The following is a 15,661-nucleotide window of genomic DNA, read 5'->3' as shown; positions in this document are numbered from 1 at the left end:
ACTGCAAAACTAATTTTCTTCATCAGGAGTAATTTCATTCATTAATCAACTTGGCAGTGTTTTTTACACCAGCACAGATAAATATCATTTTCAAATTCATCACAAAATAAATTTAAGGAATGGAAACCTGTGGTTTATGAATTTTAACAGCAATAAACTGTCTACAAATTTAGATCTCATTCCTGTCATGTTCTTTTCTGTATTTGTTGGCTGCGTCTGAATTTTCATACCAACATGCTTTTTTAATAAATTACTGTAAGGTCCCATAATCTAGTGATGCTTCATACAATTTGCTTCAATAATGAGTAGATGCATCTTTGAATTTATAACTAATAATAATAGTATCTTAATATTTAATATATAAAGTTAAAGTAAAAATCAGAAGTGAATGTACCAAAAATGGAACATGAAAAAACAGATATTTACAGATAGCTTTAATTCAACATTCCCTCACACAATGCAAATACTGGCAAATTAAATAGACAGAATTTTCAATTATTTAGGGCTACAAGAACGTTAGTTACTAAATACAGAGTTTGGTATATAAACAAGCACACAGATCATAACGTAAAAATGGTCGCTCTCGCGATATCTTTCGCAGGTCTGGCGTTCCCTTCTAGACACGATCGTGTTTTGGCCACAGGCTGTCGTTTCGGATTCGCTCGGGTTCTTTCGATAGTCTCCGCTGCATCCTTCTCCTGACACTTCATAAAAAACAAACAGCCGAGCAAGCGGCTGTACCCTCTCAGGCTTTTCTCGCTTGATTCGTTGACGTTTCTATTAATTTCACAGAAATTCTTGTTGATTTTTACCGATTATCGTTAACAGGTTCTGTGTTTGCGGTTCTTTTGTGGTTCGTACCAGGCTCGGCTGCGCTCGGACCCCGCTCTGCCCCGCAGCTGCTGCTCGTTCACATTCGGCTCTTGTCGTTCGGCGGAAGAATGGACGAGGCCGACTCGGCCACGAAAGCACTCGGGCTGGATGAACCGCCCATCGGCATGCAGACGGTGGACGGCTCGGATACCGAGTCGGAGGCCGAAGTCACCACGATGGCCGTGATGGCAGAACCGGGAAACATCGACATGGGAGCCGAGTCCCTGCCGAACCCAGACGAGGCAGAGGCGGCATTCGCAGGCAAGGCGGGCTTTAGCTAACAGCAGGCCGCTGCTGAGCTGAGCGGGGTGGCGCTAAAACACAAAATGATAATGTTCATGTATCCTCAGTCACAGAGAAAGCACTGATGTCTAGTGAATATATTACTTCTGTTCGAGTAAAGTTAATCTGTAACGATTCTCACATTTAACTGCTCAGATCTTCAGTAAGAACAATAACCCATAGCTGGTACTTGACAACAATAATCCTGTTGCCAATCTCCATTCAATTATTATCAATTTAATGTTTTTAGCCTATTGATCGTATGCATTTCTTATATATCACCGAGTTTATATTACGTTTCCCAAATTAGCAGGTGTTCCCAAATTCGGCAATAACAGACATTGTTAAGCAACTAGTCAACCTTAAAATGATGACTTTTAGTGTTGGTTTTCCGTGCCTGCACAGTGCACACTGCCCACCACACTGTTCACTGGTGGATTAAGATAACCAATAACCAATAAAGATAATCATTGTCTCCTCACCCCTATGCAGATTAAAGGTTGGCTTCATTTTTTTTAGTCTGCACAACTGAGTTTCACAGGAAAACGGTTGGAAAAAGTTTTGCAGAACCTCCAAACAATATAAGTGAATGGTGACCAGTTGTCAAAAATAAAAACAAACAAACAAACAAACAAACAAACAAACAAACAAAACCCTTAACATGCTTCCATACTGCTTGTCTAGTGTTATTCAAGTCTCCTACATGCCAAGTTGACTCAAGTTTTAGCCTAAATCTTCACTTCATAGATCCTGGACTTGGATCACACCAGATGAGCAGTATGGAGGGATTTTATGTGTTTTGGGGGGTTGTTTTTTCTGTCTGAAACACCATTCACTTCCATTGTTTTGGAGATTCTGTAATGCTGTTTTTCTGTGAAACTCCTACAGTGTTTTGGGGCCTGACAAAATAAACACAAACTTCACTCGGCATGAGTGTTAGAACATAGTGACAGAATTTTAATTTATGGGTGAACTATCCTTTTAACTCAATAAGATTAAAGGGGAATTTCAGCATTTTTCTTGTGGAGGTCCAGTAAGGGTTGATGGTAAGTGTAGTCAGTTGACGTACTAAATTCCTACATTGACCAAGACAGCTGAATTCTCCTCAACACGGACTGGACATCTGCATAAAAAGGGCTGAATTTTCACTTTAATCATGTTCAAAGTCTATATATTACTAGTTTTACTTAAGAAATGTGCTGACTCACAAATGAATTAATAGCCTATAACTCTGCATATCTGCTACCTTCGTTCGAATAAGTTGTGTGCCAGGGCTCCTGGAACTAGCCAAGCTGTCACCAGTGGACAGGAGGGATGAGTGATTGCCAAACAGCTGTGATTGTGGTTAGAATAATAATAGTAAAACTGTAACATTAATATTTAACATAAATTACTGTTAACTCTGCAGAAGATTGCTTCTACTCTCAGATTGATGTCTGAAATATTGAGAATGCATTGCTCATTTTAACTCCCATGACTGTGTAGTACTACCTAATGCATCACACAGTTTGACTGTGATAGTTTATCTTTTCAGTCAAGGAGTACTGTAGAAGCTATCATGCAGTGGAAAGACTGATCTGAAGATGAGTGTCATGATAAAATATTCAACTCTTGTTTTTGATCAGAGGTGACGGCTGTGACGGTGGGGGACGTTCAAGCTGCAGAGGACAATGTTTTTACCACAACGGTTGCCACGTCAGGAAGTCTCCCTGAACACATGCTGGTAGATCAACACACACTGATGGTTGTGATAATGCATATATTCAGTGTCGCTCTGTATATACAGTCTGTGCTGTTGGATCAAACCTCCATCAAAGAGCAATAGACACGTCGAAGGGCAGCAGCACCACTTATTAATGTGATGTTTCTCATTATTAGTACCCATGAACAACCTCAGGGTCTCATCGCAGTCTCACATGTCCAACAGGGTGATCAGACCTGCACACAGAAGCAACAGCCAGCTTTTAGTAAACAGGAAGTAGAGTCTGACAACTCTGCTTTCTACGAGCGTTTGTTGTCTTGGTTACACTTTTGCTCTTGCAACTGCAAATTAATGCCAGTAAAAACTGAAACTGGGCTTGTGTTTTGGATAAGCAGATGTGCTTGAAGGCACCATTCAAGTAAGAAACTGTGCAAAAAAACTACCTGACTATTCAGCAATTTTAAGAGAATGAGTGAGAGAACCAGAGCTTGAACAGGATCTGTATGTTAGAGTTCTGTCCAGCTCAGTATTGACTACTGTCCGATGACTGATTAACAGTGAACAACTGTACCTGTGTTATGATCAATATGTGTTTCATTTCAGTCAGAAATAATAATGATGAAATGAGCATTCAGAAACATTTTTCCTGACACACTGCTGGAAATCTGTGGAAATTGATCTGAGCTTTAAAAGAGACAGTGACACTGCCATCTGTTGGTGAAACAAATGTGTGTCAGATAACCTGCATCTGAATTTTCTCCACAACACAACCACCTCCAGATTCACTGTTACAGTGGTTCAGACTCAACTGCAATTACTAACTTGTACACTGAAATTAAGCATTCTTGTGCATAATTAATGCTCCCTAATCCTGCAGTTATAGATCTGTAGACTGCTGTTTTAGATAACTTGCAACATTTTTCTTCCAGTTTAATTTCACTCCTTGATAATGATGGTGGGAAATGATGTGTAAATGATCTACCACAAGATCTTCAACCTCTTAAAGGGATTGTTTAAATTATATGAAGTGGGGCTGAAGCCAATGTATTTTCTACACAGTAGATGACCATTTGCTGTGTAGGTGCACTAACTATTGATAAGTACCTCATACACCCCCACTTCAAATAATCTGAACTATCCCTTTAAAAGGCCCCTAAAAAAACCTGAATGCCCACTGTAACCTCAGTGCCCTCTGCTGGCAGACGGTCAACTGAGCCTCCTCCTATATTGCACCATCTATTAATGTAAATACTGTTTTTGTGTGTGTGTCACAGAGTGGGAGGACAACCCTCCAGCTGGGTGAAGGTCTCAGTACCCAGAAGGCCACTTTGATCGTCGTCCACACTGATGGTAGCATCGTGGAGGCTGCTGGCCTCAAGTCTGCTGCCACCATCGCAACAGGTGTGTGTGTGTGTGTGTATGGAGTACTAACGAGGTTCTGCTGTTTCTGAGGTGTCCATGTTGAACCCGTTTTTTGTATGTCGATATCCAAATTAGAATGTTGACGATTTGATTTAAGTCTATACAAATTATTCTCCAATTCACTAAATGAGGACATGCAGATTACTGAGAAATTATTATGATCTGTTATAGATATAGCCTGAACTTTAAGTATTAAAGTATTAACTGTGTCTGTTTGTTTCATCCTCCTGTGTGTCCCTCAGGTCCACAGACTCCGCCCACCCCACTGACTCCACCTCAGGACAAAGACTCCTGTTCAAAGTACAACTGGGATCCCTCGGTCTATAACAACGAGCTGCCGGTCCGATGCAGGAACACTAGCGGAGTCCTCTACAAGAACCGACTGGGATCAGGTGATCAACTTAGGGCTTCGTGTACTGAAGCTGTAAACTTAAAGGAATAGTTCACCCAAAATTTAAAATTCAGTCATCATCTACTCACCCTCATGCAGATTGAAGGTCATCTTTAGTTTTTTAGTCCACAAAACACTGCTGGAGTTTCATGGGAAAACAGTGTTGCAGAATCCCCTAAACAATTTAAGTGAATTATGACCAGTTATCAAACTTAAAAAAACAAATGAAAAAACAAACAAACAAGCCTCCATACTGCTCGTGTGGTATAATCCAAGTCTCCTAAAGTCCCAACTTGCCAAGATGACTAGAAAGACATCATTTACACCATGTTTTTAGCCTAAATCTTCACTATAGATCACTGTAGACATCCATCTGAACTGGGTGTGTGTGGTGTGACAGTGTGCACATGCACGTGAACAAAGTAGTTACAGGCTTGTGACTTACATTTTTTTAAAATCAAAGAATCTGGTATTTTCTTGCTTAGTTCTGGTGATTAGACTGTTCTGTTGTTGAGTTACTTGTCCTGTTGTTACCCTCACTGACAGTGTAGCGTTGTGTTGTGTTCAGGTGGTAAAGGTCGCTGCATCAGACACAACCAGCAGTGGTTCACTCCCACTGAGTTTGAGGGTCTGGCAGGAAGAGCGAGCAGCAAAGACTGGAAGAGGAGCATCAGATATGCTGGCAGACCTCTGCTCTGCCTCATACAGGTATGACTATGCTAGAAGAGGGAGACAGAGAGAGACAGAGACATTTCAGAGACAGAGAGATAACTTAAACTCTGTATCAGTTACTGCGGTTGATGACTCTGCGGTTGTGAACCTAACCACTTCATTTCCTCTTTCAAACAGTCATGCTAATGTTTTCCAATATGCACATGTACAGATGTTTACATTTTTAGAAACATGAAATCCAGGATAAATCTTAGATTTTTCACCAAGGCTTTAACTTTAGCACTTTTATGATCGATCTTTTATCAGTATCAGGATGGAGACAGTGATCTGTGTCATCACGGATTCCTCAGCTCAGAATATAATCTACACATGGTCCTTCTTTATGTGACTCTTTGGCCATTAAAGCAGCGGTCTCCCTGCACAAGACTTTGTGAAGGCAATTGATTCACAGTCATGTCGACATCCCAGTCAAAATGTGCAGCAATGCCTCCTCAATCTTGCTCTGTTGACTAATTTGACTAACTAAACTAACTAAAACATGTTTTTGACACTTCGTTTTAGTTAACTATAATAACCTTGATTACTACACTGGTACTACCACTGCAGTATGAGTGTAAATTGTATGTAAGTTAAATTTTGTTTACATTTTAACGTCGTTTGTGTGTGTCATATGTGCATAGGAGCGTATCCTGAATCCCCACGCTGCTTCCTGTACCTGTGCAGCCTGCTGTGATGACCTGACAGGGGTGAGTTGGCAGGACTGGTCCTTGGTTCTCATTTATAAAATTGTTCTTAGTTTTGTACCTGAATTCAGTCTTAAGATCGTTTCTGACAGTGTGCTTCAATTCATAAAAGATACTGAGCATAAAAAACCAGCAATTTCCCCTTTTAATGACACCACCTGACATCAGAAATAAAGAATAAGGCTTCTTTTGTGATGACTGGATTGGTCTGAAACTCTGATCGAGGTGTTTGGTGTCAGTCAAGTTTCTCAAAACTGTGTCTGATTCCAGTTTCTGCGATGATTTTCTGTTTTTCTTTATTTCATTATGAACTGAACTGACTGAATAAATAGGTTGAAGAAATCTTTGGAAACAAAAGATGCATGTTTTCTATCATTTTGGACATCTGATGAACTAAAGGGTTAACTGATAAATTATAAAAAATGTAGTAAAATGGTCATTCATAAACATAGAATTGATTTTATTCTCCTCTTCTCTCTTTAGTGTCCAAAGGATCCAGACTCTCTGGTAGCAGAAAATATTAGTATGGTAAATATTTTTTTTGTGTGTGTGTAACTGTCATCCACTTGTTTTTAACCTGTGATCTGTATTTTAATTCATTACCTGTTATCACTAAGACTTCTCATTATCTCAGGTTACATTTTAATGACATTTCAATACACCCTTTCAGAGAATATTACCTAGAACCATCTCAGGTGGTTCTACCAAGGATCTTTTCTAATTGCAAACTTCTTGGCATGAGCATCCGATTTAAGATCAGTTTTTGTGTTTTCCTCTAACTGCTTTGTTTAAGAACAAATACAAGAGAAAAGTAAGAAAACATTCATGCATGATACCCATTGTCATTTCATCTATCTCTCCGCTCGATTCAGACTGGTCCAGTCCGCCTCTTTGTCCCGTACAAGAGACGGAAGAAGGACAACGAGCCTGCAGTCACAACCCCCAAAAAAGAACTTCCCGCCACCAAAAACATCACGCTGCCCCCGGGGACCACATGTACGTCAGGTGACCTTAGTGGAGGAGCGGCGGGCCATCTGTGCCACACAGCAGAGGAAGAAGAGAAAAAAATATTAAAAGATTAAAAGATTAAATCCAGAGATTTGTGTCTTCACAGTCCCAACATTTCCTGACCTTTGACCTTGAAATGACCTTAAAATTTAGTCACATCATTCTGTAAACACCTCTGCATTAAATTCAGTATTGAATTATTGAAATTGGTGAACTATTGATGACCATATTGCCTGCTCAGTAGTTGGTGGTCCTCTCAGTAAGACATGAACAATCATTGAAAGTTATTGAAAGTCCTGAAGTTTCCATCAGATCTGTGGTGTGAACATTTAAACTGTGACCTCAGAAGTGTCTGACTGTCCAAACATTTCCTGTCCTCCACCAACAGTCACAGTGTCTCCATCAGGACAGTTCACCACCTCTGGCACCTTGACCTTTGACCGGACTCCAACGGGTGACGCCACCGCCACCGCTGCTGCCATCATCTCAGAAGGCTCAGCACAGAGCGAGGTGTTCGCCAGCACAGCAGGTACTGTCCATCACTGTTATTATGATGTCCATCTGTCCATCATCTGTAGCACAGCTGTGTATTGTGTATTGGTTTAATCAAACCAATGTGCTTTTTACAGAAGAACATTGCATTCATCAAAGAAAAAAATTGTGACTATCATGAAAATAGGGGATCCAGATCCAGATTTTACTGGGGTGTGAGGTATTACGACGGTATTTGTGTAAAACTTGATTAAAACTGCTCAACTCGACTGTACTCCACTGTACTGTCATACTGTCTTAACATAGGCAGAGATGATCGTCATGGCTACGCTGTTCCCACAATTTGTAAAACACACACACACTCACACATGCACATAGGAGTTCTGCTTTGGGCTTGAGAAGCTATAGCTTTTATTCACTGACAAACTGAGACCTAAACTGAACATTTTCAATGCCATCCCACGCCAGACTGCTAACTTCACTGCTCACCTTTTCCTCCACTCACCACACATTAACCGCCACTTTCCACCACCATAAACCATAATTAGTCTGCCGCCTTCTCTTATGCTCTCTATTGTTACACCCTCACTGCACTGCGCTATGCTACTCGGACCATATATACTCTAACCGGTCTGTAATCTGCCTTTTCCTTTTTTTTACTTGTTAGTCCTGTAACCTTATCGTCCAGATGCCATGTTTGTCTGCTTCGCTGCACTGCAGCGCAGAGACTGATCCCTAGTGGCGTTTAGAAGGAAGAACATCTGTATTTTTGATGGTATTGAAAATCATACCATTGGGATTTCTTAATACCCCGATATACTGTAATACCTTTACACTGCCCAAGCCTAGTGTAAGTTAATATCAATACACTTGAGTGTCACAATATCATGTTTTTGTGATACTGTATTGATTTTCAAAACACTATATGGTGATGTTGTGATACATGCAAAGATTTGTGGCAGTGTTTCATTTTGTCCCTGGCCGCTTAAACTCAGATTTTATGCATACTGTGGCAGTCTCTATACTATGATAGTTTTCCAAAGATAGAAGAAAAATAAGAATATATCCTGGCTTACAGTATCATGATATTTCACATGTTATTTATTGAATTGTAACCCCTGTATTTTATATATAGTCTCCGTTTCCTCTGAACTTGGATCATTTTGTGTCCGTCAGTCGTCCAGGATGTTTGGTGTGTCTTCCTCTTTAATGAGGGAAAGAGGAGGGGTTGTCCCACAATCCCCCGCATCGCCACTGTCCTGCATCCTATCCATCATCCTATCAGGCCTCAGGGAAGCACCAAAGCTGCTTTCTGATTGGCTGTTGTGCTGCTGTAATGAGCTCTCAGGAGAAGCCACCTCTGTGTGTGCCTGTGTGTGAGCACTGTGTGACTAATGTCTCTGTCCCATGCTAACCTCCTCTTTAAAGGACCAATCAGAGATCTCCAAACCACACCTCCTCACTCCTCCTCTTAAAACACTTAAATCTGAACTGTTACTGTTCACTGAGGCTGATATTCCAGATTCATTGCGTTGAATAGCTTATTGAAAATATCCAGAATTCAAACTGTTAGAAATATAAATATATCTGTCATCTAAATATGAGAAATTGATTGGACCTTCAACCATCACTGGGACTGTTCTGATTGGCCGGAAGGCTGCTGATGTCTTCATCTGACTGCTGGGCAACACACACGCTCACAGCAGTGATCCAGCTGTCAGTACTGTCTCCTTGTCCTTCACCCTGAGGTTAATGAAGCACCCTGGGTCTGTGTGTGTGTGTGTGTGTGTGTGTGTGTGTTTCAGATCAAGAGATGTGCGTCAGAAAATAATTGAAAGATTCTGTTACATCAGTTCATGAGCACAGATTCAGACTAAATCCAGTGATTAATCTGCCTAAAATTCACGTTGATCTAAAACACACCGTCTCTCTGTTGACTTTAGTGATCAAATGATAACAGATGTTTTTCTCTCAGGTGAGGTGTTAAGATGGAATTTGGATGAACTGAAGAAACTGGTGGTGAAGCTCTCTGATCTGATTTATTTTATTTTCAGCAGGGGAACAGTAGGTGGCAGTAAAGTCAGAGCTACAGTGAGCCTTTGCTTTAGTGCAGAAACACACAGTTAAAGAAGAAGGTGCACAAGTATCCAGACAGAAAGAACTGCATAAATTCTTAAGAATATGACCTGGTGATTCAATATATAGAAAAACTGACAGATTCACCTGGTAACCAAAGAAAACTTAATAGGTAACCTTTTGTTTTACCTGCACAGTGGAAACTTTCAGTTTAGTCTCAGAAGGAGTGGGAAGAGAAATACCCGTAAATAAAGATTTGATAGATTATGTCAAAGCATTTCATTTCATCAATTTTTGAGCAAAATGCTTTATAAAAGCCTAAATATGTTTGTGACATTTTTTTTTATGAACTTTACAAGAAAATCTAAATGAACATTTAATGAGTCAGAATTGTTCTTTGTTTTTGTTGTAAAAGTGATGTTAATATATATTAAATTGAATATTAATAATATTAAATCAGAGGTGTGCATAATCTACAGACTTTTTGTGAATACAAAAATGTAAAATTATTGGTTATCTTATTGGTATCAGTAAGCAGAAGCAAGTAATCATTGGTTGTCAGTATTGGTTGAAAAAAAAATCCACATTGTGCATCCCTATTTTATCTCCTGTGAACATCAGTCGGTAACGATATATCATTATTGTTTGCTCGACTGCCCACAGGATTTGAGCTTGTGATAGTTAAAAAAGCAGTGTGGTATTCTTATGAAACTCCTGACTTTACTGCCAGTCATAACATGGGACTGCTTTCAGACGGAGAAGGGCGAGGGCATAAGAAAGTACCCAGATGTGCTGCTCTCCTCTATTCTAATGGCAGATTTACTCTTTTAAGAAAATGTCCTGAAATTCAACAATCACACAGCAGCTCCTTTCTAGAAAATTACTCAGAAATCTTCCAGCAGATAAGGAAAATAAGAGTCCAGTTAGAGTAAATATTAACTGATGATATCAACATACCTCCACTTACCTGTTTGAAGACACACGCACCTTTTCCCCACGACATGTTAGCTGAGAGTCTGAGATGGATGTGCAGTTATTTTTGGACTCGTTTGTTCTCAGCGGAGCTCCGAGCTGTCAGTGACTCCACCGCCATAGGAATAAAAACAGACTTTACAGCATGTATGTAGGCCAGGAGTGAATGTATGGAGGACGCACAGACACAGTGACCTGGTTCTGTTCACACCACCTGCTCAGATTGATTCTGCACACACTTCATGTCGATATTAAATATCTGAAGGACTGAAGTGAACCTGAGAAACTGTCACTGAGACCCGACTGTGAACTGCTGCTGCACACACTCAACATGTGGACCAAGTTTTCTAATGTACAAACCCCAATTCCAAAAAAGTTGAGAGCTGTGTAAAGTGTAAATACAAACAGCATGCAATGATTTGCATATTTTCCCGATGAGACACGATGAGATAAAGAACAGGGGATAACGTGCAATAAAACACCTGGTTCTGTACTAAAAAGCACAAAATGATTGAAAAACCTTGTCTGTCTTCTTCTTGCTCAGTACTGACAGCGTTGCCGGCGCTGGCAGTGGCTCCTCAGCCAGTTCAGGCCAAGATGACGGTGGCGGCAGCAGCAGCGTCCCCCTCGGCGGGGCTGGTGAGCGGGTTGGAAGTGGGGCCTGTGGGGGGGGCGGGGCCAGCGGTCAGCGAAGGGCAGAAGAACACCTGGCTGTACCTGGAGGAGCTGGCCAACACCCTGCTGAGCAACGTCCAGCAGCTGAAGGCTCTGATTGAACAGGCGAAAAACTCCACAGGGGACACAGCAGGGGTCAAAGGTCAGGGCGGCAGGAAGGAGGTGAGAACACACACTTACACACACACAGACAAAGACATACATATTCTCAAATTTCGATCAGTAGTAATAACTAGAAATCAAATTATTACATATGATAAAATAAAATAATGAGATGATTACTTTATTTTTGAGTCACTGACTCTGTGTGTGTATGTGTGTGTGTGTTCAGTGTGGTCTCAGTCAGCCGTTTCAGAACCAGATTTCGTTTCAGCAACCGGACGACTCAGACGCCAAGAGGAGCTCTGAAATCACAGAGATCCTCATCAATGTAGGTCCCACACACACAAACGTCTTCAAAATCCCTTAAGGATGCCTTATGGACATAATATAAATCCAAAAAAGTATTAGAAAGAAAATTGAATCCACTGACATGTTAAAACATAATCCCTTAATTTGTTTTGTCCTCATGTGTTCATATGTGTTCTTCTGTTGTGGTTCTGCAGCAGATGTGTGTGAACTGTGGTCGGGTGGCGATGAGTGAGTGTAACGGCTGTCACAAGGTCAACTACTGCTCCACCTTCTGTCAGAGGAAGGTAAGACTCGCCTGAATGATCCTCGTGCTGCTCTGCTTCAGTGAAAACAGTGTGTGGAACAGCATGCGTACACACAGCACACAGTTCTGCTGTCACACGTGGAGCAATACAGCTCTTATTAAAACACTGTCATTCAGAAAGCATCGGTATTAACAGTTAAGTACAGCAATAACTTTCTCATATGGGTACACTCTGCAGTGCCTGTGGATTCAACTCCTGCCTATGGCCATTTGCTGCATGTCATCCCACATTCTCTCTCCCCCTTTCCTGTCTTCACTTTCGCTGTCCAATCTAGGATAGGGACATAAAAGCCCCGAAAAATATAAAAAAAGAAAATGCCAGCTATGTTGGAGCAAATTCAAGTTACAGAAATACCAACAGCAGCATCATTTTCTCCAGGTACTGACCAATCAAGAACCGGTACCAATTATACTGAATACTGGCTCGCAATATCTATCCCTAGAGTTAAAAGGAGGACCACAAATGCATCACTCTGACAGTTTTTGGCCAGTTTGGACTGATTTCCTTCTCTGAAAGGCTTGATAAATGTCGGCCCTGGTAAGCAGTTGTTATCAACATGTCATCAGGGTGATGATGACGAATCATAAACGAGAATCTGTGAACACAATCCCAGATCAGATTGTTTATTGTGGGTTTTTTTTTTCACTGCAGGACTGGAAGGATCATCAGCACACCTGCTGTCAGTCAGCAGGGGCTGTAGCTGTTCAGGAAGAGGAGCCAATCACAGCAATGGACATGGACAAAGTGAAATGAAGGTGCAGCAGGCCCTGCCCACAGTCTGTATGAAGACATGAACAGTGAGGCCATCATAAAGGAAGTCCTGGGGAAAGAGGAGGTTATTCCAAACACAGCTGTGCCAAAGACTTAAAATCTCCTTTCAGGAACTTTTACTGTGAAAGTATCCCCTCAGGCTGACATGAGAAAAAGTCTCTGATCTCCTCTGAACTTGTATAAAAGCTGTACTGGGTTTGTATTTGGAGGGAGAAGTTGAGTGTTTTCTCCATTCACTTCAATGCAGTCAGAGTTTGATCACAGCAGCATCTAGTGGACATTAGAGGAACTGCAGTTCAGCACACTCGAAGGAGAGCTGAACCAAGTTAATCTTTCAGAAATTACCAAAACATTAGGTAACATAATAAGATCCGGTAAAAGACTGCATATTCCTATTACTTTCATTACAGGTTAATCTGCCAGTTATTTTCTTAAGTGAATTATTTTATCAGCATAATGACTTTTATTTCTTATCCTCCCCCAATGACTGTTACCTGTGTTGTTTTATGACACTATTTTTTGGCTGCCATTAAACTCTTGATAAACAGATTTAAACCTCTAGAAACTATCCTGGGCAAACAAAGGTCAAACACATCAATAAAATAAAAATATTATTGAATCACCCCCACCCCAACCAATGCTAAGAGATTATTTGTCATCTGGTTTTAATGTATTTTTGTCTGAATCATAAAATGCTCAGACTTCAGGTTTATTTTCCAGGTAAAACAATGTTTGTTTTTATATTCGTAGTATGCGAAAGTTTCTGTTGATGTCTATTTTCTTTGTATATGTTGTGTACAAGATTAAAAACAGATCATCTTTCAGGACTTTGAATTTCTGTCGTTTTATAAGTTTTTACTTGGAATTCAAAGTTGGAAGCTCAGAAAGACAGAAAATAAAGAATTGCAGCAGTTGCCCTCAAGTGTTTACATTATTTAAGATAGAAAAGATGAAAAGAAGGGTGGAGTAAATGCCCTGACATATTTTATTTTATATTATTTCTTTTATGCTTTTATGTTCATAGTTCATATTTTTCGAAGTGGGGTTGTATGAGGTACTTATCCTCACACAACGGTGTTATTTCAGATTCACCAAAGTCACACAACAACACAAACTAAAGAATGAAGGCAGTGGTAGATGTTCAACCAGACAAAATGACTGTTTTTATCAAAGGAGTTTGGTTGTTTTGCTGTCTTATGGTAAGTTAAAGCAGTGAAAATATCCCAATAAAATGCACTCTTAAACTAATATTGATTTTTTTTTTCCCCCACAGCAGTATGTTGCTTAGCTCCCGACACAAGTACTCCTGTTGCTTCTCCAAACTGGGTGTATGGACCACCATCTACTGCAGATAATACACTGAGTACCTCATATAACCCCACTTCAAATCATCCAGACTATTCCTTTAAATTCCAAACTCCATCTGCCAAGGAAGATAAATCTTAGTGCCCTCTGTAGGGAATATATTGCTGAAAACTTTAGTTGTCCACATACTTTTGGCCATGTAGTGTATCACATTCATCTAATCCAATTTAAATTCTAATCATAATAATTCCGATCATAAATCAGCTCCTTCAGTGATCAATAATCATTACAAACTGGACATTAAATCACATTAAATCAACCCTGTTTTCTGTCAGACTTTGTATTTTCTCCTGACTCGGTGTTAAGGACGTCTTTTCTTCCGTCAACAGGATTCAGAAGAGACCTCTGTCTTCTTTCATCTCCTCAGATGTTTATTTAATAAGTTAATTTATTAATGAAATACAAATTTCAGGTTTATTTTTATCCAACTGGAGTCTCAGAGGGAAAATTCAGGATCATTCCTCCTGCAGGACTCCAGCCGACTGATTTCTCTCCTGTTACACATTTAGCTTTTATATTCAGTTTGTGTGTGTGTTTGTGTGTGTGTGTGTGTGTGTGTGTGTGTGTGTGTGTGTGTGTGTGTGTGTGTGTGTGTGTGTGTGTGTGTGTGTTTAGCAGCTGAAGACAGAGTTAAGTTATTTAATATATGTGACAGTCAGTAGTCAGGTGATCTGTCAGAGCGACTCTTGATGAATCACCTCAGACATGATGGCATTTGATTCTGCTGTCTCTCAGTCCCAGAGGCGCTCAGGTGTCTGCTGCTGCTCACTGACAGTGACGGGGACCCACCCCCACAGGACCAGACATTTCCTACATTAACAGCAAACTGTAAATGTAAGAAACTTTAACACTCAACTTTAACTTCACAGACTCCTTTTGTAAAGGATAAGTTCACATTAAGTCCACAGTATTGTGAAAGCGAACAGAAATGTAGAGGGGGGGGGGGGCTAAGTGGACACTTTTTAGCAGCACTGATGCAGCACCATTAGTACTTGGTCAGTGTAAAACAAAGCCCTTGCTGCAACAATATTGCAGGATTTCTGTGGAGCTGACCACCCTCCTTATAAACTTCTCCTTATAAACTTCACCATGCTTTTTGTCATGTTAGCAGCCAGCTAGGCTAGCTAACTGGTTATCCTTGCTATTTAAAAACACATATGTGATTATTAAAATTATAAAAAACACTAACAAAACCCCAGAACACACTATATACAAAGCTAACGGTGAAATATTAACAATATGTGCAAATCAAACTGTAAAAAGAGAAGTATTTTAATAACCTGGGAATGAAAAACTATGAAAAGCCACAACAGACCAGAAAAAATGGTGTACGTACTGTACCATTTAGCATGGCAAAGATTTGGTTTTACAGACGACACCACAAGCTAAATCCACCTTTGCAGGGGGCGGCACCAGGAGGGACTTGTGTATGTATGTGTGTGTGTGTGTGTGTGTGTGTTGCTGTCAGTGTGTCCTCAGAGATTTTAGCTCTTTTGACTCT

At 40.4% G+C, this 15,661-nt stretch overlaps 1 protein-coding gene across 1 annotated transcript; it reads left to right on the top strand.

Annotated features, from left to right (window-relative positions):
* Positions 1–434: 434 nt before the first annotated feature.
* On the top strand, positions 435–12,965 carry deaf1 (DEAF1 transcription factor). The gene is made up of 13 exons (XM_084734677.1): positions 435–1,134; positions 2,781–2,878; positions 4,132–4,258; positions 4,522–4,671; positions 5,239–5,378; positions 6,023–6,088; positions 6,569–6,613; positions 6,958–7,081; positions 7,482–7,622; positions 11,178–11,470; positions 11,640–11,738; positions 11,914–12,003; positions 12,676–12,965. The coding sequence occupies exons 1-13, from the start codon at positions 942–944 to the stop codon at positions 12,775–12,777; spliced, it is 1,668 nt and encodes a 555-aa protein (XP_084590803.1). The 5' UTR covers positions 435–941; the 3' UTR covers positions 12,778–12,965.
* The last annotated feature ends 2,696 nt before the right edge of the window (positions 12,966–15,661 follow it).

This window comes from Lutjanus erythropterus, chromosome 13 (assembly GCF_056507025.1).
Source record: "Lutjanus erythropterus isolate fLutEry1 chromosome 13, fLutEry1.hap2, whole genome shotgun sequence".
NCBI classification, from domain to species: Eukaryota; Metazoa; Chordata; class Actinopteri; order Lutjaniformes; family Lutjanidae; genus Lutjanus; species Lutjanus erythropterus.
This window is presented reverse-complemented; position numbering and strand designations above follow the sequence as displayed.